General features: G+C 43.7%; 2 protein-coding genes across 2 annotated transcripts in view; both read left to right on the top strand.

The window, feature by feature from the left end:
- GPATCH1 (G-patch domain containing 1) overlaps positions 1-22,537 on the top strand; it is a 43,892-nt gene extending 21,355 nt beyond the window's left edge. The window contains exons 11-20 of the mRNA XM_032614707.1: positions 340-636; positions 1,606-1,784; positions 2,054-2,181; positions 3,165-3,301; positions 3,637-3,803; positions 10,752-10,965; positions 14,801-14,908; positions 16,877-16,974; positions 18,413-18,561; positions 22,257-22,537. Of these exons, the coding sequence (XP_032470598.1) occupies positions 340-636; positions 1,606-1,784; positions 2,054-2,181; positions 3,165-3,301; positions 3,637-3,803; positions 10,752-10,965; positions 14,801-14,908; positions 16,877-16,974; positions 18,413-18,561; positions 22,257-22,287 (1,508 nt within the window). The 3' untranslated portion in view covers positions 22,288-22,537. The remainder of the gene's footprint in view (positions 1-339; positions 637-1,605; positions 1,785-2,053; positions 2,182-3,164; positions 3,302-3,636; positions 3,804-10,751; positions 10,966-14,800; positions 14,909-16,876; positions 16,975-18,412; positions 18,562-22,256) is intronic.
- An 835-nt stretch (positions 22,538-23,372) lies between these two features.
- The window catches only part of WDR88 (WD repeat domain 88), a 38,761-nt gene continuing 35,489 nt past the window's right edge, over positions 23,373-26,644 (top strand). The window contains exon 1 of the mRNA XM_032611823.1: positions 23,373-24,204. Coding sequence (XP_032467714.1) covers positions 23,890-24,204 — 315 coding nt within the window. The 5' untranslated portion in view covers positions 23,373-23,889. The remainder of the gene's footprint in view (positions 24,205-26,644) is intronic.

The raw sequence follows: 26,644 nt of genomic DNA, 5'->3' as shown, positions 1-26,644 counted from the left end.
TGAGCCGGGGCTTGTGCTGGGCAGGACCATGGAGATGGTGGTTGCCACAGACTGGAGGTCTGGAGTCTGGGATGTCAGGTTCTTCATTCTAGGACCACTCACTGGCGTTATAAACATCCAAGTACTAACCTCCACTTTTGCCAACTATAAAATAGGTGTGTCATTATGTTATTACTGTCTAGTTCACAGGGATAGTATGAATACAGATGAAACACTAAATGTAAAATACTGCCCTCCAATTACATAAATTAGTGATATTGAAAATGTATGTAGAGAGATATGTGAGTATAGATGTCTTATGATACTTTTCATCTCTTGCTATTATTGTCTCTTTTTTAGGGGCACCTACTTCAGTGTTAGAATTTCTGTCCGAAAAAGATAAAGAGAGACTCAAAGAAATGAAGCAGGCAACTGACCTTAAAGCAGCTCAACTCAAGGCCAGGAGTCTGGCCCAGAATGCCTCTAGCAGCAGACCCCAGCCCTCCTCTCCAGACGTCGGCCACTGCTCTTGGCACATGGCATTGAGTGGTGGCACAGCCCCCGTAAGAGCCAGCAACTTCAAACCTTTCGCAAAAGATCCAGAAAAGCAAAAACGATATGAAGAGTTTTTAGTAAATGTGAAACAGGGTCAGAAAGGTGGGTGCTAGGCCTGGGCCTCCCACATGTCGCCAGGGGTAGTGTTCTTACTGTTCTGACCCTAGGCCCAGATTCAGAATTGAGGTATCCTGCTCTGGCAGTGTTTTACTTTGCCGTGCTGTGAACACTGTAAAGATTTCAGGCCCTGGCTCTTGACTTGAGAAAGCAAGAACAATCAGTCTGTGTTTCTCTGTATCTCGGGTCCCAAAGATAGCAGTTTAAGTAGAGAGTGTGCCTTGGCAGTGGCTAATGCTAAATTACAGACCATTTACTGTTTGCTTGACTTCTGTGTAAGGGTTGCATTTCCTGCCACGAGAACAAGGTCATTTCCCACTCTATCTTAAGATCCTAACCGTCTAGCTCTAAATCATAGTCTAAAATTTAACTTACAAAGAGAGTTGGCTGTTGAACCATTACATGGGGAAAAAGTCACTCTATGATCTATGAAGTAAATATGGCAAGATTGAGGCAAGAGATTGCTCTTTTACGCAGTAGTCCTTGGGAGAGCTTGTCAGCAAATTAGAGGGGTTGGTTTTCAAAAGCAGATCTTTGTGTACTGTGCCTTAACTCGCACTAAGATTCCACACCCCTAGTGTTTACATGTTAAATTAAAAACAAAAAAGTTAGAGAAAGGAGTGTTTTCTGCTCAAACTTAGGAATATAGTTGGGATGAATTTTCACTGTCTGGGACTGGTAACAAGTTCCTTGCTTTGAAGATTTAATCAAGCATTAATCCCCAAATGTTTTTCTCTGCTATATGCAGTAGACAGAATTCAATAAAAGCATCATTTTGAGGGAGGGAGCAATATTACCTGCCAAGGACCTCCCGCCATGCTCTTAAAAGCCAGGATAATGATTATGTGTTTTCTCTGGTGAAAACTACAGGGATACAGTGGTGCCCACTAGATGTTCTCCTTTAAGTTCCCCATTTTTCCTAGGAGTGAAGCAGTTTCTTGTTCTCTACCCTAGATGCTCTGGAATGTTGTCTTGATCCCAGTATGACAGAGTGGGAGCGACGCCGTGAGCGGGATGAGTTTTCTCAGGCAGCCCTGCTGTATGTGTCTTCCCATTCGACTTTGTCCTCCCGGTTCACTCACGCCAAGATGGAAGACGATTCAGAGCAGGTGGAAGTCCCTCGGGACCAAGAGGTCTGTCGCCATCATTCCCTGTGTGGTGAATTTTAAAATTAAAACACTGTATAGCTAAAAACGTTAAATCCCTCAGTGAAAAGACCAAAATACACATGGCACTGTAGAATAAGAAATGGCTTTATGCTTTTAGCTTCCAGTGTACTTTAGCAGAAATGTAGCATAAGCCGTTCTAGAATTTTGGAAGATTGTTTGCAAACTTGTAAATGGAAAAGCAGACAGGTCAGTTTTGTGGCCACTTGATGAAACAGATGACTGTCTTTTCCCAGAATGACGTCAGTGACAAGCAGTCGGCTGTGAAGATGAAGCTGTTCGGGAAGCTTACCCGAGACACATTTGAGTGGCACCCTGATAAGCTTCTGTGTAAGAGGTTTAATGTCCCTGACCCGTATCCAAGGTAAGTTGGATAAACCTGCCCTTACATCAGTACTTATTCCCCTGTATTAAAGCTAACTCTCCACCTACATATTCATTTAAATTTCCTTTTTCTAGATGAACTTACTTGTAAATGCTTGGAGCTGCAGACTTTGCAGATTTAACTTCTATTAATTTGTTACTAAAAAAAAAAAAAGCAGACATCCAGGTAGCAAAGGTAGGAAACTCAGATGCGCCAAGTTACAGAAACAATGTCTAATTTGCCACCTTTTTAATCACACACAGAGAGTTTACATTTGAAGTGAAACTTATGTTTTCTGATTCTCTATACAAGTTCAGTACCTTCTTATTTGATTATAAACACCACAAGAAAGAATATACAGCTGAATCACAGACTTTGTGAGAAAATTGAGGTATATTTTTAGCAGTGGAACTTTTCCTTCATGGAAATCCATTGTCAAAGTTAAATTCTAGGGCTTCCCTGATGGCACAGTGGTTAAGAATATGCCTGCCAATGCAGGGGACATTGGTTCAAGCCCTGGCCTGGGAATATCCCACATACCACAGAGCAACTAAGCCTGTGCGCCACAACTACTGAGCCCGTGAGCCACAACTACGGAAGCCCATGCGACTAGAGCCCGTGCTCCGCAACAAGAGAAGCCACGACAATGAGAAGCCCGCACACCACAACGAAGAGTAGCCCCCACTCGCCACAACTAGAGAAAGCCCGCGTGCAGCAACAAAGACTCAACGCAGCCAAAAATAAATTAAAAAAAGTTAAATTCTAGCTGTTACTATAATAATAAAAAACTCATGGCTCCTAAAGTCAGACATTCCAAATTCTAAAATTGCTTTGAGAAGCAAAAACATCTTAAGGGACCTTTTCAACCAAGTAGAAGAGCTACTGGTGAAAAACATGAGATGGACAGCCTTGTAGGAATTGGATTTTATCCTCACAGTTGTTATTAAGATTATTTATATATATGTTTCCTTTTCAACCCCCAGTTCAACTTTAGTTGGCTTACCAAGAGTGAAACGTGACAAATACTCAGTCTTCAACTTTCTGACAGTCCCAGAGACAGCTTCCTCACCTGCAACTCAAGCATCAAGTGAGAAAGTTCCACAGCACCGAGGTCCCGACAGTGAGTAGGGCTTCCCCAGGTCCATGGTCTCCACCCCTAGTCGGGAAGACAGAAGTAAAGGATCATCTTGTCATAGGGGTACACGTAGTATGAACTCTCCTTCCATTAAAAGAATCGTTCATATGAATACGTTAGCTCGTGCTAAAGTGGTCCAGATATACACTGTTTGGGGTTGGAGCTCTGCTTCAGCATCTGCCACATTCCCAGCACCTTGCACAGTGCCTGGACCATACATAGTAGGCTCGCTGATGTTCTTGAATGAATTAAAGAACCATAATGCAGAGCTTGCCTTTTGCTTGCTAATTCTAATGTTAGGTCTATGTCCTACCTTTCAGAATCAAGAAAACCATCCAGATGGGATACATCTAAACAAGAAAAGAAAGAAGATTCCATTAGTGAGTTTTTAAGTTTGGCTAGATCAAAAGTTGGTCCACCTAAACAAGAGTCCAGTCCATTAGTAAACAAAGAGGAAGAGCATACAACGGAATCAGTCTCAAATAAGGTATTTGGGGCTCTCAAGTTCTCTTTGCCAGGCTGACTGTGGCCTTTGCCTTTCTCTGTGGTGATGCTTTTTGTCATTCGATAGCAGTGGTCAGCAGACTTTTGCTGTGAAAGGCCAGATATTAAATATTTTAGGCTTTGTGTGCCATACGGTATCACAACTATTCATCTTTGCTGTTGAGTGTGAAAGAAACCACAGGCAATATGAAAAAAATTGAGTACATCTGTGTTCCAGTACAACTTTATTTACAAAAACAGGCGGTGGGTTGGATTTGGCCCATGGGCAGTAGTTTGCCCACATCTGCTGTACAATTCACCAATTTCGGTCATAGCCTTAATCATTTGAGGAGAGGTTATAAACTTCTCTGCCTAGAATGGCTTTCACTTAGCATCAACCACTGAAACAAAAGTCAGTGTATTGTATAGAAAATATGATTTTCCAAGTAACAAGTAATCCCTTTTGTGGAGAGTATAGAGAAATTATCCATTGGATTCTTTTAAAAAATTACTGCCTAGGGCTTCCCTGGTGGCGCAGTGGTTGAGAGTCTGCCTGCCGATGCAGGGGATGCGAGTTCGTGCCCCGGTCCGGGAGGATCCCACATGCCGCGGAGCCGCTGGGCCCATGAGCCATGGCCACTGAGCCTGCGCGTCCTGAGCCTGTGCTCCGCAATGGGAGAGGCCACAACGGTGAGAGGCCCGCGTACCGCAAAAAAAAAAAAAAAGAAAAAAAAGAAAAAAAAATTACTGCCTAAATAGTTGAGTTGAACTTAAAAAGTTGGTTTTATTTCTAATAGCCTCATTAAAATTATTTTTTAAATTAACATACATTAAACTTGACTTAAAAAAAAACTGCAGTACAGTGAGTTGTTATACATATGTAGATTCATGGAACCACTACCACAATCAGCAGGCAAAATGATACCATCACCCCAAAAACCTCCCTCATGCTGTCCCTTCATAGTCATACCCTCCCCTCACCCCAAGCCCTGGTCAACCATTGATCTCTCCTCTGTCTCAATAGTTTTGCTCCTTCCAGAACGTTATATAAATGAAATCAGATGATATACATATGTAGCCTTTTGAAACTGGCTTCTTTCACTCAGTGTCATACGTTTGAGATTCATCAGTACTGTGTGTGTATCAGTAGTTCCTTCCTTTTTATTGTTTAATGATATTTCACCGTATGGGTACACCACAGCTTGGTCCATTCACTCTTTGAGGACATATGGTTGTTTCCAGTTTTTGGCTATCATAAATAAAGCTGCTATGAATATTCATGTGGAAATTTGTATATGAACATAAGTTTACACTTCCCTAGGGTAAATACCTAACAGTGGGATTACTGGGTAAGAGCTAAATATAGATGTAACTTTGTAAGAAACTATCAAACTTTATTCCCAAGTGCTTGCTTCATGTATTTTGAAACTCTCTTGTTAGGTGCATACACATTTAGGATAGTTATATTTTTTTTGATGAATTGACCCATTCATCATTATGTAATAGTACTCTTTATCCCTGATTATTTGCATAGTATGTATTTCTCCATCTTTTCACTTTTAATCTATATGATTATATTTAAAGTGGGTTTTTAATAAGCAACATGTCATTGTCATTAGGTGCTTTATTTTTAAATACATTTTGATAATCTGTATGTTTTAATTTTTGTATGTTTTGACCGTTTGTATTTAATGTAACTTGTTGATGTAATTTGGATTTTGGTCTGCAGTTTTGTTTGTTTTCTGTTCCCACTCTTTCTTGTTTCTGTCTTTCTCCTTTCCTACCTTCTTTTGTATCACTTCAATAATTTCTAGTTTTCCATTTGAATTTATCTATTATATATTTTTTTACTCTATTTTTGCAGTGATTGCTCTAGGGATTACAATATACATACTTAACCTTTTCATCATGTATTTAGGATTGATATTTTACCACTTCAAGTGGAATAGACAATCCTTACCGTCCCTTTACTCTCCCTGCTTTACGTTGTGGTCTTATACGTTACAGTATATATATAATGAAAACCTCATCAGACAATATTTAAATTTTTGCTTTCAGTTGTTATACACATTTTAGAGAACTGCTGAGGAGATAATGGTCTATTTGATTTACTTGGATATTTATCATTTCTGTTCCTGAAGTTCCAGGTTTCCCTCTTTTAAAAAAATTTTCTTTAATTCTTTGATTTTTTTGGTTGTGCTGCACAGCATGTGGGATCTTAGTTCCCCGATCAGGGATTGAACCCATGCCTCCTGCAGTGCAAGTGTAGAGTCGTAACCACTGGACCACCAGGGAAATCGCAGGTTTCCTTCTCTCATCATTTCCTTCTGTCTAAGGAACTTCCCGTAGCATTTCTTTTACAGCAGTTCCAACAACTAATTCTCTTAAATTTCTTTCATCTGAGAATATCCTGTATTCCATCTTCACTCCTAAAGGATGTTTTTGCTGGATGTAGAATTCTGGGTCAACAGGTCTTTTCTTTTAGCTCTTTAAAAATGTTGTGCCACTTCCTTCTGGCCTTGTAGTTCCTGATGAGAAACCTACAGTCGTTCACATTGTTGTTCCTGTCCTTGTAGTGATGTGACTTTTCCTCTCGCTCCTTTCAAGATTTTCACTTTGTCTTTGGTTTTTAGCTGTTTGGTAGTGATATATCTGGGTGTGCATTCCTTTGAGATTATTTTGTTTGGGGTTTTATGAATTTCTTGAATCTTTAAGTTTGTCTTTGACCAAATTTGGGGCATTTTCAGCCATTATTTTATTCAAATATATTTTCTGCACCACACTCTCGTGCCTCTCCTGAGACTCTGATGACATAAATGTAATACTTTTTGAATTCGTCCTGTAGGTCGTTGAGCCTCTGTTCTGTTTTTCACTCTCTTTTTTTCCTTTCTGTTGTTTAAATCAGGTAAATTCAGTTGATCTGTCTTCAAGTTCACTGAGTCTTTCCTCTGTCATCTCCATTCTGCTATTGAGCCCTGAATTTTTTATTTGGGTTATTGTATTTATATCTTTTATTTCTTTGCTGAGACCTTTTTTTTAATCTTTTCTTCATTTGTCTTTATTCTTGGAGCAGGGTCATAATAGCTGCTTTAAAGTCTGTCTCGTAATTCCAACATTTTTGTCGTTTTGGTTTTTGTCATTTGGGGTTGGTGTTTGCTGATTATCTTCTGCAAGTTGAGATTTCCCTGGTTGTTTGTATACCAAGTAAATTTGCCTTGTACTCTGGATACTTTGAATATTATGTAATGAGACCCTGGGTCTTGTTTAAATTCTAAGGAGAATGTTGCCTTTTTGTTTTGTTCTTTTATTTTGCTTTAGCAGACAATCGACCTAATTAGGTTCAGGCTACAAGTTCCAACCCATCTGGGTTGAAATGTCCTTCGGTTTTCAAAGCCTTTATAGTACTCTTCATTCAGATCTTTCCTGTATGTGCTCTTCCTGGTGGTTGGTCTGGGACCTGGCTGGTAGTTAATCCCATAGTTCTGTTATCAGAGGCTTTGATTTGCTCATGGAATCAGATCCATGAGCTCAGAGGTGAGCGAGAAGCTCATAAACCACTATATAGGATCACCCTCTTGAGCTCCTCCTCTTCGTGATCTTCCTGACATTTTCTTCTTCTTTTTTTTTATAAATTTATTTTATTTATTTATTTTTGGCTGCGTTGGGTCTTCGTTGCTGTGTGCGGGCTTTCTCTAGTTGTGGCGAGCAGGGGCCACTCTTCTTGCGGTGTGTGGGCTTCTTGTTGCGGAGCATGGGCTCCAGGCGCGCGGGCTTCAGTAGTTGTGGCTTGTGGGCTCTAGAGCGCAGGCTCAGTAGTTGTGGTACGCGGGCCCAGTTGCTCCACGGCATGTAGGATCTTCCCGGACCAGGGATTGAACCTGAGTCCCCTGCATTGGCAGGCGGATTCTTAACCACTGCGCCACCAGGGAAGACCCATTCCTTACATTTTCTGACTCTGAGCTCCCCCTTCAAGTCCTCCAGTCAGAAAGCTGGGACTTTAGTTTGCCTGCTCTGCCTTGCACTTCCTGTGACTGTTTCTGCCTGGAGTCAAGTGGCAAGAGGGCAGGAAGGGGAAAACAGCAATAGGATTCACTCCAGACCGTTTGGACCACAGCTCCTGTGGAAAGGGTTCCCCTCCTTCAGAGCCTGGCAGCTGCAGCCACTACCCATGCCACCACGGATTTGGAACCACTCCATTTGGGTTTTAATGGCATAAAACCCTACCCAGGGATTCTGGCTGTGTGATATGGTCATTGGATTAGAAAGCCTTCTAGATTTTCTCAAATCATGTTGAGATAGTATTTAGATAATTTTGGCTGGAATGTCTTGGTTCTTGCTTTTTCACTTTTTAGCTTGTGACCTTAGGAGGGTCTCTTTCCCTTTCTGGGTTATTTAATTTCTTTCCCTGAAAGCTGAGACAGCACAAATGGGAATGTGCACACTTCTGGTGGAAGGTGGGGGGTGGTGAGGGAGCTTTGCAGATACAGTCTTGTGTGTTTGGTGTGCGTTGTTATTTAATTTCAGTACAGCTCCTATTATATTCCAAAAAAAATAAAAACAAAAAAGATCAGCTTCTGTAGTTATCTGAGAGTTGAATACCTCATGTACTCATGTACATTAATAATGTAGACATTATTAAAGGCCAAGACTGTCTGCAAACACTGTCATTCAGTTATGGTCCATGCATGTGACATTGGTATCTGTGGTTTGCCATAAAGGTATATGATCCATGACTTTTCTAGGGAATTGTGGCCATGATTTCCTGTGTTTTACTGTCAGCCTCTCTCTCCTGACATTTTCTATAATTTTTAAAATTTTGAAACAATCTTAAAAGTTTAAATACAGTACAGATAATTTTGTTTCCTGAACCACTTGGGTATAAGTTGCCAACCAGATGCCCTGTCACACCTGTGTTTTCTTTAAAGAAGGGCATTCTCTTATATAAGCACAGTACATCTATCGAAATCAGGAAGTTAACATTGATACATTACTACTGTCCAATCCTCAGACCCATTCAAGTTCCACTAGTTGTCCTAATAATGTCCTTTATAGCAAAAGAATTTAACTCAGCATCACTTGTTGCATTTAGCTGTCATGTCTCTTTAGTCTTCTTCAGTGTGGAACAGTTCCTCAGTATTCCCTTGACTTTCATGATCTTGATACTTTTCTTTTAAATTTATTTTTAGAATTTATTTTAAAAGTGAAATTTAATTTTTTAAATTAAATTTTTTTTTTTTTGGCCAAGCTGTGCGGCATGTGGGATCTTAGTTCCCTGACCAGGGATCGAAACTGTGCCCCCGGCATTGGGAGCGCGGAATTGTGATCTTGTTACTTTTGAAGATTACAGGCCAATGTTTTGTAGAATACCCCTCAATTTGGGCTTATCAGGCATTTCCTCAGGATTAGATTCTGGTTCTGCATTTTTGGCAGGAACACCTCAGAAGGGATGCTGCTGTGTTTTCGCTGTGTCCTGCCAAGTAGAACACGATGATGATTTTTCCCATTACTCATGTTCACTTTGATTATTCGAGTAAGGTGGTGTCTGCCAGACTTCTCCACTGTGAAGTCAGTCTTTTCCCCTTTGTAGTTAAGTACTTTTATTTATTCATTTCTTATTAATTTGTACTTTAATACACATTTAAGAGCTTTGAAATATATAAATACCCTGTCCTTCATCAACTATTTATGTCACTGTGGACCCACAGTTTCCTATTTTATCGAGAGGGATAATTCAGTACTATCATTATTTATTTTAATGCTCCAATTGTGCTAGTTTGGTTAGTTGAAGCCCCTTCAAGTTGGCTTCTGTCTCCTGTTGAAGTGTCCCTTTTACCCTCTGAGCATGTCCTCACTTTCTGGGCACAGTAAGATGTTCTGGCCTCATCTTTTTATTTCTCAGCCCCAGCTCTAGAATCAGTCCTTACTCCAAGGTGTCCTGGTTATTTTTAGTGGGCAGTGGTATGCTTTTCTTCCTTAATTTTTTTCTGTGAAAAGGGTTTACTTTAAAATCATAAATTCCACTATCTTGTGTCGGTTTTCCTCACGTGCATATTTGTAACTCTGCTTCAGAAATTGGAGGTGGTGTGGGACTGGGGAGGGACCCCAGGCCGAGAGCAAGGAGAGCTGGTGGTGGAGTCCAGACCCACCCTGGGCACATAGCATGCGTGTGTCATTGACAGAGCCTCTTGTCGCCCCTGACGCACGTTCTTCAGTGGTAAAATGGAAGGACTGAAGTGGGTTCTGATCTAGGCCAGTCCTAGGCTCTCTCATCACTGCTGTTCACACTTAGCACGTTAGATCACCCCATGTCTGTCTGGTGATTAGCTGTTAGGACGTGGGAGCCATGTCTTCTTCATACCTTTGCTCCTTGTTTATAGAATGGAGTGTATACCAAGTCACTGCCTCTTTATTGGCTCACCTGACTCTCCATACCTGGGTTGCTTTTAGGAAGGGTGACGTGTAATTGCAGAGGGGAGCTCCAGGACCATTTTGTTGGCTTGTTCTCGGTACCCTCCCCATTGTGTGGAGGCCCCCAGTTTTCTCTTCAGCACTTTTATACGAGTACACTGTCTTCACTACCTTTCATGTGGGACCTCTGAAGGCTCAGATAGACGACTTTTGAAAACAAGACAGAGGCACTGTGCTAGTCCCTACTGCCTTTTTCTGGGTCCTTTGCAATTCTGATTAATGACCTGTTTCCACGTATAGCTTCAGCTGCTTCTACCAGTCAGCACAATCTACAGGTGTTGAATCAGATGCCATGTGAGTGATCATTCTTTAGTTAGGCAGTGCGTGGGTGTGGAGACCCATGTAAAGGAGCACAAACACAAGTATGTGTACATATGTATGCATGCGTGCCTGTGTGTGTGTGCACGGGTGCCATGTTCTTGAACACGTGTCTCCTTTCACCCTTGCTTCTTCATTTCTGACTGTTATTTCACTGTTAATACAGGTAAACAAAGGTGTGGATTCACAGACTGAAGGAGAGGGTAGCCGCCCATCCATGGACTTATTCAAAGCCATCTTTGCCAGCTCCTCAGATGAAAAGTCTTCATCCTCTGAGGATGAGCAGGGCGACAGTGAGGATGATCAGGAGGGTATCAGGGAAGCCGACTTCAGAGGTTCCCAAGAGGCTGATGTGGTGGAAACGTCATCTGTGGCACAAGGTGTGTCAAATATTTTAGACTTTGGGATCTAAAAAAGAAAGCAATGATGTTTCTAGAGAAGCTGCTTTCTTCATTTAGTGTGTAATTTGGAACCAGGATAATTAGCAATTGATGATTTTTTGATGATGTTTTAATCTTTCGTATTTTTTAAGTTAAAAAAAATTGTATTTAATTATAGTTAATTTACAATATTATATTAGTTTCAGGTGTACAACATACTGATTCAAAATTTTTGTAGATTGTACTCCATTTAAAGTTGTTATAAAATATTGGCTATATTCCCTGTGCTATATGATATATCTTTGTATCTTATATATTTTGTACATAATAGTTTGTATCACTTAATCCCCTACCCCTCGTTTACCCCTCCCGCCTTCCCTCTCCCCACTGGTAACCACGAGTATGTTTTCTATGTCTGTGAGTCTGTTTCTGTTTAGTTATATTCATTCAGTTGTTTTATTTTTTAGATTCCACATGTAAGTGGTAACATACGGTATTTGTCTTTCTTTGTCTGAGTTACTTCACTTAGCATAATACCCTCCCAGGTCCATCCATTTTGTTGCAAATGGCAAAATTTCATTCTTTCTTATGGCTGAGTAGGATTCCATTGTGTATATACACCATATCTTCTTCATCCATTTGTCTGTTGATGGACACTTAGGGAGCTTCCATATCTTGGCTATTATAAATAATGCTGCTGTGAACATTAGGGTGCATGTATCTTTTCGACTTAGAGTTTTCGTTTTTTTTTCTGGAAATATACCCAGGAATGGAATTGCTGGATCACATGATAGTTCTATTTTTAGTCTTTTGAGGAACCTCTGTACTATTTTCCACAGTGGCTGCACAAATTTACATTCCCACCAACAATGTACAAGGGTTCTCTTTTCTCTGCATCCTCACCAACATTTGTTATTTGTGGTCTGTTTGATGGTAGCCATTCTGACAAGTGTGAGGTGATACCAAAACCAGGATGATGGAAAAAAAAAGCCCACAAGATTTATACCAGCAGTTGTCTTTCCATTATGTTGATGGTTTCCTTTGCTGTGCAAAAGCTTTTTAGTTTAATTAGGTCTTATTTGTTTTTTGGTTTTTAAAAAATATTTATTTAGTTATATATTTATTTATTTGGTTGCACCGGCTCTTAGTTGCGGCAGGCAGCCTCCTTAGTTGCGGCTCCCTGGCTCCGTAGTTGCAGCATGTGGGCTCCTTAGTTGTGGCATGTGAACTTTTAGTTGCAACATGCATGCGGGATCTAGTTCCCCAACCAGATATCAAACCCGGACCCCCTGCATTGGGAGTGCAGAGTCTTACCCACTGGACCTCCAGGAAGGTCCCTTATTTATTTATTTTTGCTTTTGTTTCCTTGCCTTAGTAGACAGATCCAAAAAAATATTTCTATGATTTATAATCTTTTGTATCTTTAAATGGGGTGGAGCAGAGTTCTTTTTTTTCCCTTTTTTCTCTCTATCTGGTATAAATCTCTGGTATATTTTTAGGATGTAAAGATGTGTTTGAGGAGCTTCCCTGGTGGCACAGTGGTTGAGAGTCTGCCTGCCGATGCAGGGGGCGCGGGTTCGTGCCCTGGTCCGGGAGGATCCCGCGTGCCACGGAGTGGCTGGGCCTGTGAGCCATGGCCGCTGGGCCTGCGTGTCCGGAGCCTGTGCTCCGCAGCGGGAGGGGCCACGGCAGTGAGAGGACCGCATACTGCAAAAAAAATTTTTTTTTAAATAAATAAAGATGTGTTTGATAATATTGATTTTCCTACTTATCCTAGTTGAGGAGAATTAAAAAATAGCAAAATTTTCATTTAAAAAATAGCTTTTTTTTTTTTTAACCTGGTTGCTGATTAGGTGCGAGGATTAGTGGAAAACATTTGGTGATGACATATACAGGGTTTCTTCCTGCTTTCCTCTCTGTAGGGCAGATTGTATGCTCTGGAACAGCCATCAGATGGGCATTGCCTGGCACATAAGTAGCACTTGGTAGATGGTGTCTGTTCTCGTTACTGTGAGTCTAACACCTGGTTAGTAGCCTGTCTACTTGTTCTCTTTACCCCAGCCAGGAGTTTGGGCATAAGAAAGGAGACTGTCTGGTGCTTGCAAGGGTGGGAGACTTTTCAGATGTTTGGGTGGGTGGACAGAATTTCCCATCTCAGTTTTAGATTGTTCTGCCTGCCCCTTTCAGTCTGTGGTGGACTTGGGTTTAATTTTTGAGGGCCTTTAACCAAAAAGTTACATAGAGATATAAAATATTGTTTGTTCTTAGGTGATTGCAAATGTCAGCCTATTTTTTTCTTTGTGAGAAAAAAACAACTTATTTTTTTATTACAGAGTCATATATTACTTGAAAAGTTTAAAAATATAGAAATATAGGGACTTCCCTGATGGTCCAGTGGTTAAGAATCTGCCTTCTAATGTAGGGGATGCAGGTTCGATCCCTGGTTGGGGAACTAAGATCCCACGTGCCACGCAGCAACTAAGCCTGTATGCTTCAACTACTGCGCCTGCACGTCACAACTAGAGATCCCAAGTGGTGCAACTACTGAGCCTGTGTGCTCTGGAGCCTGTGCCACAACTAGAGAGAGGCCCGCACGCCAAAACAGAAGATCCCACACGCCACAACTTAGACCTGACGCAGCCAAAAAAAAAGAAAAGAAAAGAAATGTAAAAAGCTTAAGTCTCTGGGAATTCCCCCTTCCCAGAGATAACCACCATTAATGCTTTGATGCATATTTTTCCGGACTTTCCCCATCTTTCTCTCTTCTCTCTGAAAACCTAATCATCTCTTTTTAAAAAACGAGATTATTAATGTGAACACGATAATTTGTTTATATTCAGTTTTTCTCCTCTGACGATTTATTTTGAGTGAAATGAAGCCTTCTGAGCTGGGACACAGTCTTACATCCTGTTTTTTAATTAATTAATTTTTGGCTGCCTTGGGTCTTCGTTGCTGTGCGCAGGCTTTCTCTAGTTGCAGCGAGCGGGGGCTACTATTGGTTGTGGTGTGCGGGCTTCTCACTGCGGTGGCTTCTCTTGTTGCTGAGCACGGGTTCTAGGCTCACGGGCTTCACTAGTTGTGGTGCGTGGGCTCAGTAGTTGTGGCTCGCAGGCTCTAGAGCGCAGGCTCAGTAGTTGTGACGCACAGGCTTAGTTGCTCCGCGGCATGCGGGATCTTCCCAGACCAGGGCTTGAACCTGTGTCCCCTGCATTGGCAAGCGGATTCTTAACCACTGCACCACCAGCGAAGCCGTACATCCTGTTTATTTGTAAGTCTTTATTCTCCTGAGATGGCCCTTCCTTGAGGTTGTGTTTCTACCTTTTATTTTTATTTATTTATTTCAGTTTTTGCGATATTGTATTTAGTCCTCTTGGCTAGCTTAATCACATTGTTGTTTTTGTTTTTATTTTTTGGCCATGCCACATGGCATGTGGGATCTTAGTTCCCCGACCAGGGATCGAACCCATGCCCCCTGCACTGGAAGTGCAGGGTCATAACCACTGGACTGCCAGGGAAGTCCTGATGGTGTTTCAACCTTTTAGGTCTCAGGTGATGTGGAGCGTGTGCCACAAGTACCCTCGCCACCCCTGTGGTACAGCCCCTGGGGCACCTGCTTGCAGGTGCCCTTGTGTGACCGACATCCCAACTCAAATGTCCAGGAGGTCAGAGGTTGGGCCTGTGTGTTCACTGCTGTGTCCTCAGCACCTGACGTGAGCTAGTTACGCGGGGTGCTGACGAAAAGCACATGCTATCTGGTAAAAACAGACATTAATTGAAGACTCAAGCACATTAATATTTGGCATGTATCTAAAATTAATATCCTGGTGTTTTTCAGCTAGTGAGCCAGCACCCCAGGAGCCCGCACCTTTCTTCCCGATTCAGAAGATACAGATAGATGAAAGAGAAGAGTTTGGCCCGCAGCTGCCTCCCGTCTTCTGCCCCAGTGAGTCGAGAGCTCCTTATGTCATCTGTTTGCCTTGGGGCCAGAGTCTCCCCCAAGATAGGACAACTCTAACCACATTGTTCTGTCTGCCAACGTAATCCAGCATGAGGCTGACCAAATATATATGTTTGTTTCTAGTTTATCCGTTCTCAGCCCTGTTTGGAAAATCAGTGCTTCCACCTTGTGCGTAAATGATAGGTGTTGCTTTTCAGCCTTAGAGTCCTTTAATTTTTTTTTTTTAACTTTTTAACAGATAGGGCCCTAAGTATCTCAAATTTTGTCACGTGTAGAGATAAAAAAGTAGAAATCTAGGGCACAAAATGGGATAGGAATTGTAGGGAGAAGGATATTCTGAGACTTCTTTATACTTTGGCTAATGCAGCAAATAAAATAAAACTAATCCTTTCAGAAGTAAATACAGCTCATCCTCCTCCCCCAATATCTGTTAACAACTTCTGTTCAGTGCCAGCTTAAACTGACATCTCATGTTAAAATGTTTAGACTGGTTGGCATCTCTTTGAAAGCTGAGTTAACAAACATCTGATAATAGGGCCCAGATATAGAAATGACATAAAATTCTATTATGTACTTTATAGTTTCCTGTAGTGCCCACATATGCATAGTGGCTTGGTTAATTAACCCAGCCTTCAAAGAGATGAAAGCAGAGAGGAGTCAAATGTGTGAAGTTTTGAAAAATTGTGGTGAATATATTTCTCATTTGTGTAATTGTTCAGATCTTTAGTTTAAAATAAGTGTCGGCACTTGAAAGCTAAGTTAGTTATGCCCATTTCCCAGATGGTTCTTGATAACCTTGTAATAGTTGATAACTTAATTTGGTCTATGGGCTATTTTCCAAAAACTAGCATCAAAAAAAAAAAAAGTTTGGGGAGGTCAACCTGGGAAACATTTGACCAAACTGTAGGACTAGAAAATTGCAGGCATTGGTTAACTGGGTTTGAGAAATAAACCATACTCCTGAAATACCTTGGAATTTTTCTTTAGGTAGAAAAAAGTTGATTTAATGACTTACACTGTTTCTGCTATAGATAATTTTCTGCTGGTTTGATGACCTGGAAGTTAATGGCCTATGAAAACGTTTTGGTCAGAATTTGGAGGTGGAGAAGTGGAGTGCATGCAACTTGTTTAGTCTTTTTTTTAATTTAATTTTATTTATTTTTTTTATACAGCAGGTTCATATTAGTTATCCATTTAATGCATATTAGTGTATACATGTCAGTCCCAATCTCCCAATTCAACCTACCACCACCACCACCACCCCTGCCACTTTCCCCCTTGGTGTCCATATGTTTGTTCTCTACATCTATGTCTCTGTTTCTGCCATGTTTACTCATTTTTAATGATCAAGTACATTATTTTGTTTTGGTGCTAATTTTTTAGTGTTTCTGCTTATAAGACAAACTCACATGAAATGTGCTTTTGTAAAGGGTGGACGGTGTCACAGGGGCGGACAATTATGTGCCAGATTCTGGGCTATGGGATTCATGCGCACGGTCCCATCTAATCCCCTCTGTGTCCCCAAAAGGATAGGGATTCTTATTTTCCCCATTTTTCAGACAGGAAAACAGACTTGGAGAGGTTTAGCGACATGCCAAAGACCACAGACCTGCTGACAGAGCCAGATTCAGACTCTGGTCTATCTCTGAGTTTACCTGAGGATGTTAAATGACAGAAGGCTGGTAGGCATTCTGGTCTGACTTTATCTTCATCTGGCAGATAAGACTGTGGCCAGACACCATTGGATCACTCTGGTCTTAGGTTGAGGTTTCTGGCAGTTTCTAAATATAGATCTGCAACGTGATATGCTAATCTGCTTGTTTATCAGTGAGGCAGGGCAGGAGTTCTGCCTTAATGGTAAACATCTGTCTACGTCAGACTCCTAACTCAGTCATTTAGCCTTCTCTTCCCCTATAGTCTCTAAGTAATGTCTTTATTACATTCGTGTTTCAGATGCTCGTCAGAAACTTGAGGCACCTCTCAAAGAGAGACATAAAAAGAACAAAGAAAAACACAAGACCAAGAAAGAGCACAGACGGAAGAAAGAGAAGGTAACTTCTGGGTGTAGCAGGATCAGTGTGTGGGGTCAGACGCCCCTGCTTCTGTCGTCTAGACCAGCCTCCAGGGGTGACCCATGAAGCCAGTCAAATGGAGGCCACAGGTCTCTCTACGCCTTGACAGAAATGTTGATAGTCAGTGGAAACCCTCGATTTTCAGAAAAACTTTGCTTTTTTTCTTTTGCTTTGACCACATCGCACGTCATGCGGGATCTTCCCTGACCAGAGATCGAACCCGTGCCCCCTGCCATGAAGCGCAGAGGAGTCTAACCACTGGACCGCCAGGGAAGTCCTGTTTTTCTTTTAGACAGAATATCTTATTCAGTTCTACTTAAAAGTTTTTTTTTATTCATGAACATTAAAAAGTAGGAAAAAAGGACATTTAAATATCTTAGAGTTGAGAATTCCATGGCGGTCCAGTGGTTAGGACTCGGGGCTTTCACTGTGGGGGCCAGGTTCAATCCCTGGTCGGGGAACTAAGATCCTGCAAGTTGCTCGGCCAAAGAAATATATTAAATATCTTAGAGTAATGGTTGAGTATTAAATAACAGAATAGTTAATTATTGTGTTTAATAAGACAATTGTTTTTAGTAAAATATTTAGATAATGAATAAAAACATTTGATATTGATTATCATTCAGTATTAAAGGAAGGTATTAGTTTGAACATTTCTCAACTACTTTGTCATCATTACAAATAGAGATTTGGGTCTGTAGCTTGCCATTTGAAGTGATGGACGCTTAAAGAACACTGTTGACACTGCTGTCTCAACATCCGTGTCTTCTTTTGAGTTATGGCACAGGCTTTTAATTCAGTTAATGTTAGTTAGTGCTGGGTACCCACAGTGATCTGGGTAGTAGTAGAATTGATTAGAAACAGTTCCTCTTTTGGCTATCTGAAAAAGGGATTCTTGGGCATGGAAGGTAAGAGAAGTTCTCCTGGAGTGAAAGGAAAGAAACTGGTGCCGACAGATTTGAAAACCAAACTAACGTGTTTCTCACCGGCTTATGTGCTGTTCTCTGACCTTCTACCAGTTTCTTCTTTGTGCTTTTCCAGGGAGCTTGTCATCCTGATATGTGGTTTGTCACATATGGCTAAAGAAATGGAGCAGGCAGGTTCACGGGCGGGGCGGTGGGGGGATGGGGTCACCTTGGATGAGATGGGGGCTGAGTGTCATGATGGGGTCCTGCCTGTGCCTGCTTGGTCCTGCTGTGTCTGTCGCCAGAAGATCAATTCTGTGAGCATATGCGCGGTGGAGGGTGTGCCCAGTTGTGTGTCCTGGTCTGTCCCACACCAGGCTAAAGCTCCCCCAAGTGAAGTTTTTTGTTTTTGAATATGACTCCAGCAACCAAATGCCTCATTAGCCTGCCAGTGCATGGGATTAGGAAGGGAAACACCCATTTGTTCTCCTTGATTTATTTATTTATTTCAGAAAAAGAAACACCGGAAGCACAAACACAAAGGCAAGCAAAAGAATAAAAAGTCAGAGAAAAGTAGTAGTTCCGAGAGTACGAACAGCAGTGACAGCCAGAGCGATGAAGAAGGGGCCGCAGACCTGTCACCCCAGGAGCTGCTGAGACGGTAGGTGACAGGAGACAGTAGGCTTTCAGAAACCCTCAGAGGCTCGTTGAAACCTCGCTGTGTTTGCATAGAGGGAAATGTCAGAAATGATAAATTTGTGCTTTAACTCGTTTTTAAAAAGTTAACTTTTAATTGCATAAGTAATACGTAAATACATTATCATTGTGAAAATTCAGATCTTACAGATAAGGCTTGAAGTGGCCCGTGACCGACTCCCCCCAGATCTCTCTTCCCTCCACAGTAACCTCTGTCATCTGTTGCTTTGTAACTCTGAAGACTTTTTTGCGCAGCCACACACACACACACACACACACACACACACACACACACACACACACACAGGTACACGTGCATTTTGTTGCACGTTTTTAATATAAATAATATAACTTTATGTAGCATAAATCTAGAGGGAATGAACATTTAGAAGGAATAAATATCACTAAATTGTTTCCACAAGTGGCTCTATCCATTTAAATTATGAAAGCACCTTGTTATTACATCAGTTACAAACAGCACAGAGATGTTTGCCAGCCTGATGGGTGAAGAATGGCATGTCATCTTCACTGCATTTCCTGAATCAGTAATGAGGCTGAGCAGCCTTTCCTGTGTGTCTCAGCCTTTGCCATGGGCTCTTTTGTGAATAATGTGCTGCTGTCCTTTGTACAGTATTCTGTTTTCTGTTAGATTTTTATACTGGTTTTCAGGTACTGTTTTTACTGACTTTTAGGAATTTAAAAATAATTCTGGATATTAATCCTTGGTGTTTTAGAGTGTTACCTGTTATATGACTTTTAACAATCTGTGTTGAACAGAAGCTTTAGTTTTGGGAACACTCAGTTTTACGAATTTTTATGTTGTTGTTGATATGTTTTACATTTTGTCTTTTTAAGGCCTTCCCAAATATAAGGTTTTGTATATATATATATATATATATATATATATATATATATAGACTATTCTCATGCTTTTGTAGTTTTGTTTTGGTTTAACCTATTTGAATTGTTTTATTTTCCTTTTTGGGTGTGTGAACAGAGTAGGGTAGGCATCCAACTTACCTTTCTCCAGATAGATGGCCGGTTGTAGTAGTGAGAGTGAGTAGGCGAGCTGCGGTGAAAAGACACCCTTTCAACCCACTGGCACAGCACGGTGAAACATAAGTTAAATTGAGAAAGTTACTCAGGATCCCAGTTTGTTCCGCTCTAGAATGTGGCCCTCAGAGGAGCCGAGGGCAACGGGTTGGAGGATGGTCTTGGAGGTTGTTATGGTCCTGCCTGGAAGTCGCTGTCTTCCCTTCCCCTCCAGCTCCCGGGCCGGAGCAGCTGGGTGGCCCTGCCCGGCCAGCACGGGACCAGGTAGGGCAAGTCCAGTTGTGGGCCCAGGGTGACGGGGGACACGGCAGGCGCGAGCCCTGGCCACTCGGCCCCACCGGTGCTCTGGGCTGGTAAGGGAGGTGTAGCTTGATCAGATTCTAAATGCCTGTGCCCATGTGGATTGGTTCCTGGATTCTCTGTTCTGGTTTCTTAGCCATTTTTTTTTTTTTTGCGGTACGCAGGCCTCTCACTGTTGTGGCCTCTCCCGTTGCGGAGCACAGGCTCCGGACGCGCAGGCCCAGCAGCCATGGCTCACGGGCCCAGCCGCTCCGCGGCATGTGGGATCTTCCCGGACCAGGGCACGAATCCGTGTCCCCTGCATCGGCAGGCGGACTCTCAACCACTGCGCCACCAGGGAAGCCCCCAGTTTTCTGTTATTTCATCCGCCCTCTTTTAATTACTCTGGCCTTATAGTATATTTTGCCATCTGGAAAGACAAGTGCCGCTGCCTTGTTCTTTTTCATTTATTTCTTTAGAATGGACAGGACCTTCTCATGGTTCAGAAACAATACGGATATGAGCATTTCAGTTTAATCCAGAGCCCCCTGAAGCGGCTGTGTTGATTCACGTTTCCCTTTCCTCAGGGCGCGTGCCATTGGTGATAGGGACGGGCCAGGCACAGTGAGGCACACCATGGGTGTGGGCTCGTTTAATCCTCACATAAGGCTGTGACTTGTGTCCCCTCCTCTCACAGGCGGGGAAAGCAAGGCCCAGGGAGGCCCACTGACCCTCACCAACACCTGATATTTTCACCCTTGACCATTTGGGGCCATGTGATGAGTCATTCCTGCGGGGAGGCATTTGCGCTTGCACACGTGGAAGCCCCTCAGTGCCCATCCGGAGGGTGTGGTGGGGTGGGCTAAGCACAGCAGTCAGAAAATGTGGGCAGGTAGCTGTGTGCTGACTTGCGTCTAAAACTTAACCATTTAGAGACCAGAAGCTGCAGAACAGCGTATATGCCTGGTACTGTTGTCAACGGGCCTTTGGATTTCCCCGCATGCACATGTATGTACATCCTTGCATAGAAAAGGGCTGGAGGGGTTCTTACACCCCTGAGAGCACTTGTCTCTGAGGCGGGGGACTGGGATAGAGGGAATGCAGCGTCTGAGGTGTGAAATGTATTTAAATATTACTCTTGTGGTTGCTAAAGGTATAGTTTCCATAGCCCCTCACCCCTAAGCCTCCTGGGTTCTCCCCAGGGAGCCTGGAGGGGGCCCCCTCCATCTTTTGTGCCTCACTCCACTCTGTGTATTACCTGTCTGCATCTGTCTCCTGCAAGGGGCATTTTGAGGGTCACGACCACATGGGTCTTACTTGCATCCCCAGCGCCTGGCTGAGGTCTCACTCTTGTCAAGGGCCCCTGCTGCTTTCCTTCAGTGATGGCACAGCCTAGTTCCGGATGGACTTGCAGTCTGCCCCCTCCATCCCCTCCCCAGGAGACACTGATCTTCCTGCTGTCCCTGTAAGTTAGCTTTGCCCATTCTAGAATTTCACAGACGTGGAAACGTACAGTTAAGTGCACTCTTTAGTGCATTCACACTGTAAGTTCCCAGCTCCCTGCATGTTCACTCCCTGAACATACCTAGAGCAAGGAATAAACCAGCGCTCCAGAAGCCCCTCCCACTTAGCATCCCCACCCCCGCCCCCCAAAGGTAACCACTCTGGCTTCTGTCACCGCTGATTACTCTCGCCTGTGTTTCAGATTTATTTAAGGGACCCATGTACTATGAACTCTTGCATCTGGCTTGTGAGATTCCTCTGTATTGTAGCAGCAGCTGGTTCGTTCTCATTGCCATAGAGTATTCCTTTATGGGATACACCACAGAGTATTCATCTGTTCCGTTGTTGGGGGCATTTGGTTTTCCACTTTGGGGCTGTAGAGCACGAATCTGGAGTCATTGTGACCCAGCTCTTCTTGATGAGTAGAGCCGCCATGAACATTCTTGTGTGCACGAAGCTGAGATTTAAGACTAACGGCTCAGGAGCTTTTGGCCCTGGAACAAACATGGTTTTGTTTTTCGTTTTTTTAGTTCCTTCCAAAGGTCATACAGGAGATAGGTGTGTGCAACCAGGATTGGAACTTGCTTTTATAAATGGGTCTTAATATGAGATGTGGAGGAGTGAGTCTCTCTGTGTGTCTTGGGGGGAACAGAATCTTAAGAGTGCGGATTAAACGGTACTTTCTTTCATGGTGTGGGTCATCCTCTGTATTTTGTGCCACTTTGGCTCAGGGAGAGGCCTGGCATTCTTCTCCCCTGCTGAACTGTCTGGTTTTTCTGTTTGTATCTAACTTTCCTCCTCTCTCTCTTTTATTTCCTTTTCTAGGCTGAAGCATCTTCCACTAAGAAGGCAGTAATTGAATTCTGCCCTGGCCTGTCCCAGAACCAGATCTCCTCCAGAATGGAAGTTCATTGGCCACTCAGTTAATAGATTGTACAGATTGTATTTATATGTAAATTTTTGCTGTAAAATAATTTTTCTTTTAAACCTTGACATTTCAAAGCTTGCCTTGGAAGGTTGCTGAAATTTCTATTTTTAACTTCTTTTAGTGTCAGAGGAAAAAACTCAGACTGTACAGTTTAATTAAAATGGCATTTTTCTATTTTTTTCTTGATTTTTCATTTCCTGAAACTTGAAAAAAGAAATGAAAAGCAAAGGCTTTTCTCTGGTTTTGTTGTGAAGAAAGCCAGGTTCAGATAAGGACAGTCCGACTTAAGGACCCGTGTGGGAGGGAGGTGGTCGCTTTCCCATGTTTTCCTGGGGAGTGTGGTTCCTCCCTCATGTGGTTGGTGCTGGTGGCCAGGAGCCAAGTGGGCAGCACAGTACCAGGATCCTGGCAGGTGGCCTCAGCCTCTCGGGGTAGATGCCACCAAAGTGTCTGAGAAAAGCACTGGGACCAAGAGTGGAAGAGTGCGCCCACACCCTGGGTCACACAAGCTCCAGGTCTCTGCACTGCAGCCCTGGGTCCCTGCTCTGAGGCTGCCTTATCTGCCCAGATGAGACCTTTAGAAAAAGTAGAGTGCAGAGGTTTTTTTCTATTATCAAAGTAACATCGTAGAAAAATCAGAACAATTGTAAAAGGAGAAAGAAGGAAGAAAATCATTTCTACTTCTACCTGCTAGGGTTGACAACCCTTGCTCTTTTGTTATAATTCCATGCAGTCATTTTCTAGCATTGAGTCTGCCCCCGGACAAGAAGTGACTTTTTTTTTAAGTGTTTTTTTAAAAAAATTAATTAATCTATTTTGGGCTGTGTTGGGTCTTCGTTGCTGCGCGCGGGCTTTCTCTAGTTGCGGTGAGTGGGGGCTACTCTTCGTTGCCGTTCGCGGGCTTCTCATTGCGGTGGCATCTCTTGTTGTGGAGCACGGGCTCTAGGTGCACGGGCTTCAGTAGTTGTGGCTCGTCAGGCTCTAGAGCTCAGGCTCAGTCGTTGTGGCGCACTGGCTTAATTGCTCCGTGGCATGTGGGATCTTCCGGGACCAGGGATCGAACCTGTGTCCCCGCTTTGGCAGGCGGATTCTAAACCACTGCACCACCAGGGGAGTCCCAAGAGGTGACATTTTGTTCTGTGGTATTTCATTGGCATTATGACAGGTGTTTCCCTCACGTGCTTCTATATTTTGTGTACCTACCCCTAACAGCTGCATCTTAATTAATCCTGGGCACATTCTATAATTTATGGACCGTTTCTCTGTTGTTGACGGTGAAGTGGGTTGGCCAGGAGGCCCCTACAAAGGCAGAAGACACAGATCATTCCGGGAGGCGGAGCCAGGAAGACCCTAAGCGAGGCCGCGAGGATGGGGCCGCCGGTTTCACACGCTTGGCCATTTTTCTGTGGCTAACCGTATTGGGCGTTGAGCGGAAGCAGCGAGATCTCCGGGCTCAGGAAGGGCGCGTGGGTCCCAAGGTGGGGGCGCGGGCGCGTGGCGCCACCGTTCGTGGCCAGGCCGGGCTCCGAGATGGCCTCCCAGCCCCCGGGCGCCCCCAGCTCCGCAAAAGCCCTGGACCAGGACGGGAAGACAGCGCTCCGGAGAAGTAACGTGCAGCTGTCCTCGCTCCACATCCGCGACGGTGCACATCGGCCCCGCAAGCTGCCCTGGGTAGCCCTGGTCAGGGCCTGCGGCCGCTTCAAGCTCTTGCTCTTGGAGGCGCGGCGGGGCCGGCTGCTGTCCTCGCTTAACCCCCTGGCCGTGGGCAATGACTTGCCACCGCCGAAGAAGCACTGGATGCCTGAGAAGGCAGCGTTCTGGGGCGACCAGGAACCCCTCTCCAAGGTCAGAACCGCCCCCAAGGGGAGGGGGTGTGGCTTGTTCCCAACAGGTGCGGAGAGCTCAAGAGCCGGCAAGGGGGCCTGGGAGGGAGCCACCTGGCTTGCTAGGCCTGGGCCCAGCCCCCTGCCCCAGGCACACCTAGTGGGCAGAGTGGCTGCCGGGGGCGGGGGCAGCTGGAGGAGAGGCTGGGTGGCCCAGGGAAACCATCCTGGGGGAGGGGAACGCTACCCAACCCAGACCCCGTGGGCTCCGGCTGAGCTTTCCAAATGTCCCCATGGTGACACTCCCAAGTGCATGCCCCGGGGTCAGTGAGGGAGCCCTGTCACCCATGAAACAGCACTAGAAGCAACAGAAAACTTAGAAGAAGAAGAATACAGAAATAAACCCCCAAAACACTACTTAGTGTTCTAAATGATATTTGAGAGACAACGCATCGATGAAAAGAAGGCCGGTAGCTGGGAAGAAGAAATAATCTGTGAACAGAGAGAAGTCTTGGGGATGAAAAAGAGGATTTCCAAACGAAGATCCTCCATGGAGGCTTTCAAATCAGAGAAGAGAACTGGAACAGAAAATTAGAAAACAAGCTCATGGGATTCTCTGAGAACTCAGAGAAAAAATATAAAGGAACAATAATTATGAGAGAAAAGAGAAGAGGAAGGCAGGGGAGATGCAGAAGAGCCAGTAAATGTATGAGGTATTGGGGTGGGGGGAGGGGGCAGGAGGAGGAAAGAAATGCAGAAGGGAACAGTGAAACGTCCCTGGGCCGAAGAAAGACTGGAGCGCTCATGTGGAAAGACATAGTCAAGGCTTCCCTGGTGGCGCAGTGGTTGAGAGTCTGCCTGCCGATGCAGGGGACGCGGGTTCGTGCCCCGGTCCGGGAAGATCCCACATGCCGCGGAACGGCTGGGCGCGTGAGCCATGGCCGCTGAGCCTGCGCGTCTGGAGCCTGTGCTCCGCAACGGGAGAGGTCACAGCAGTGAGAGGCCCGCGTACCGCAAAAAAAAAAAAAAAAAAAAAAAAAAGACAAGACATAGTCAAGTTCACTGCAAGATTGGAGGGAAATAAAACCTACAAGTGGTGAATGCCTGCACTGCAAGGATAGGAGCATGGCTGTCCCTTTTCCAATGCAGATGGAAAAGCCTGCGATCAGACTGAGATGGAGGCTTCTCCAGCTGTCAGAGGACCTCAGAGCTGAGTCCACAACTGGGCCTGTCGAATGGCTGACTGTCTCGGCCAGGCCACCACAGGGGTGCATTGGGGTCTCCATGCGGAAGGCTGTTTAAAGAGAAAGCAGTGTGTGCCAGTGCTTTCCTTGCTTTTATTTGTGACAGTTATTCTGATTTTTAAGTAAAATTAGAGGAGAGCATAGGAGTTGTATTTTAGTTCTGTTCTCCATAGAATACCCCCAAGATCCAAATTCAATAGATAAAAAAGGTTTGTGGGCGTTTTTTGTTTTTGTGTTTTACAATTAAGTGTCTCCCCACGGACATAGTGTGTTCTCTATGTGGTTGCCAAGGGGGAGGGAGGGTGGGGGAGGGATGGATTTGGGATTATATATAGAAATGAATCACTTTGCTGTACACCAGAAACTAACACTGTAAATCAACTATACTTCAATAAAATAAATTTTTAAAAAGAGTCTCCCTAGCACCCCCCCCCCACCCAACTACGCTCTTTCCCTCTATGGAGGCAACAAATGTGTCTAGTTTCCTCTGCATCCTTACAGAGATTTTATGCACATACCAGCACATACATGTATATTCTGACCCCTCCGTTTTTTTTACATAAATGGAAGCATACCTTAGACCTCTTCTGCACCTAGTTTTTAAACTGTTTAAAAATTTATTTTAGAGATCTTTCCATATTTAAAAAATATATATATTTATTTTGGCTGCACGGGGTTTTAGTTGCGGCATGCAGGATCTTAGTTGTGGTAGGCATGCGGCATCTAGTTCCCCTGACCAGGGATTGAACTTGAACCCAGGCCCCCTACGTTGGGAGCGCGGAGTCCTACCCACTGGACCAGCAGGGAAGTCTCGAGGTCTCTCCATATTAGTAAGGAAACAGCTTCCTTGTTCTTTTTTTGTGGCGAGTATTCCATTGGCTGGCTGCCCCCTGATGGATTTAACCAGTCTTGGGTGCATGCACATTCAGGTGGCTTAAGATTTTTTTTGGCCTGGGGTTTTTATGATCCATTAGGTTAACAGAAGTTGAGAAGTTATATAAAGCTCTGGGATAAAAGTATTCTTTTCTGTGGTGGACTGGCCGAGACAGCCATTCGACAGGCCCAGTATATAGAGAAAAGTATACCTAAAGTATTCTCTGCCTGGCCAAACTGTTGGTCCCTGACAAAGCCAACAAAAGGACATTTTCTTCAGAGCTGCAGAAACTCAGAAAGGATGCCTCTCTTTGAGGAAAAAGTTACTCAAGGGAATACTGTGGC

Source organism: Phocoena sinus, chromosome 19, assembly GCF_008692025.1.
Source record: "Phocoena sinus isolate mPhoSin1 chromosome 19, mPhoSin1.pri, whole genome shotgun sequence".
Classification (NCBI taxonomy): domain Eukaryota; kingdom Metazoa; phylum Chordata; class Mammalia; order Artiodactyla; family Phocoenidae; genus Phocoena; species Phocoena sinus.
Note: the sequence above shows the minus strand (reverse complement) of the source record. Positions and strands in the feature narration are given on the sequence as shown.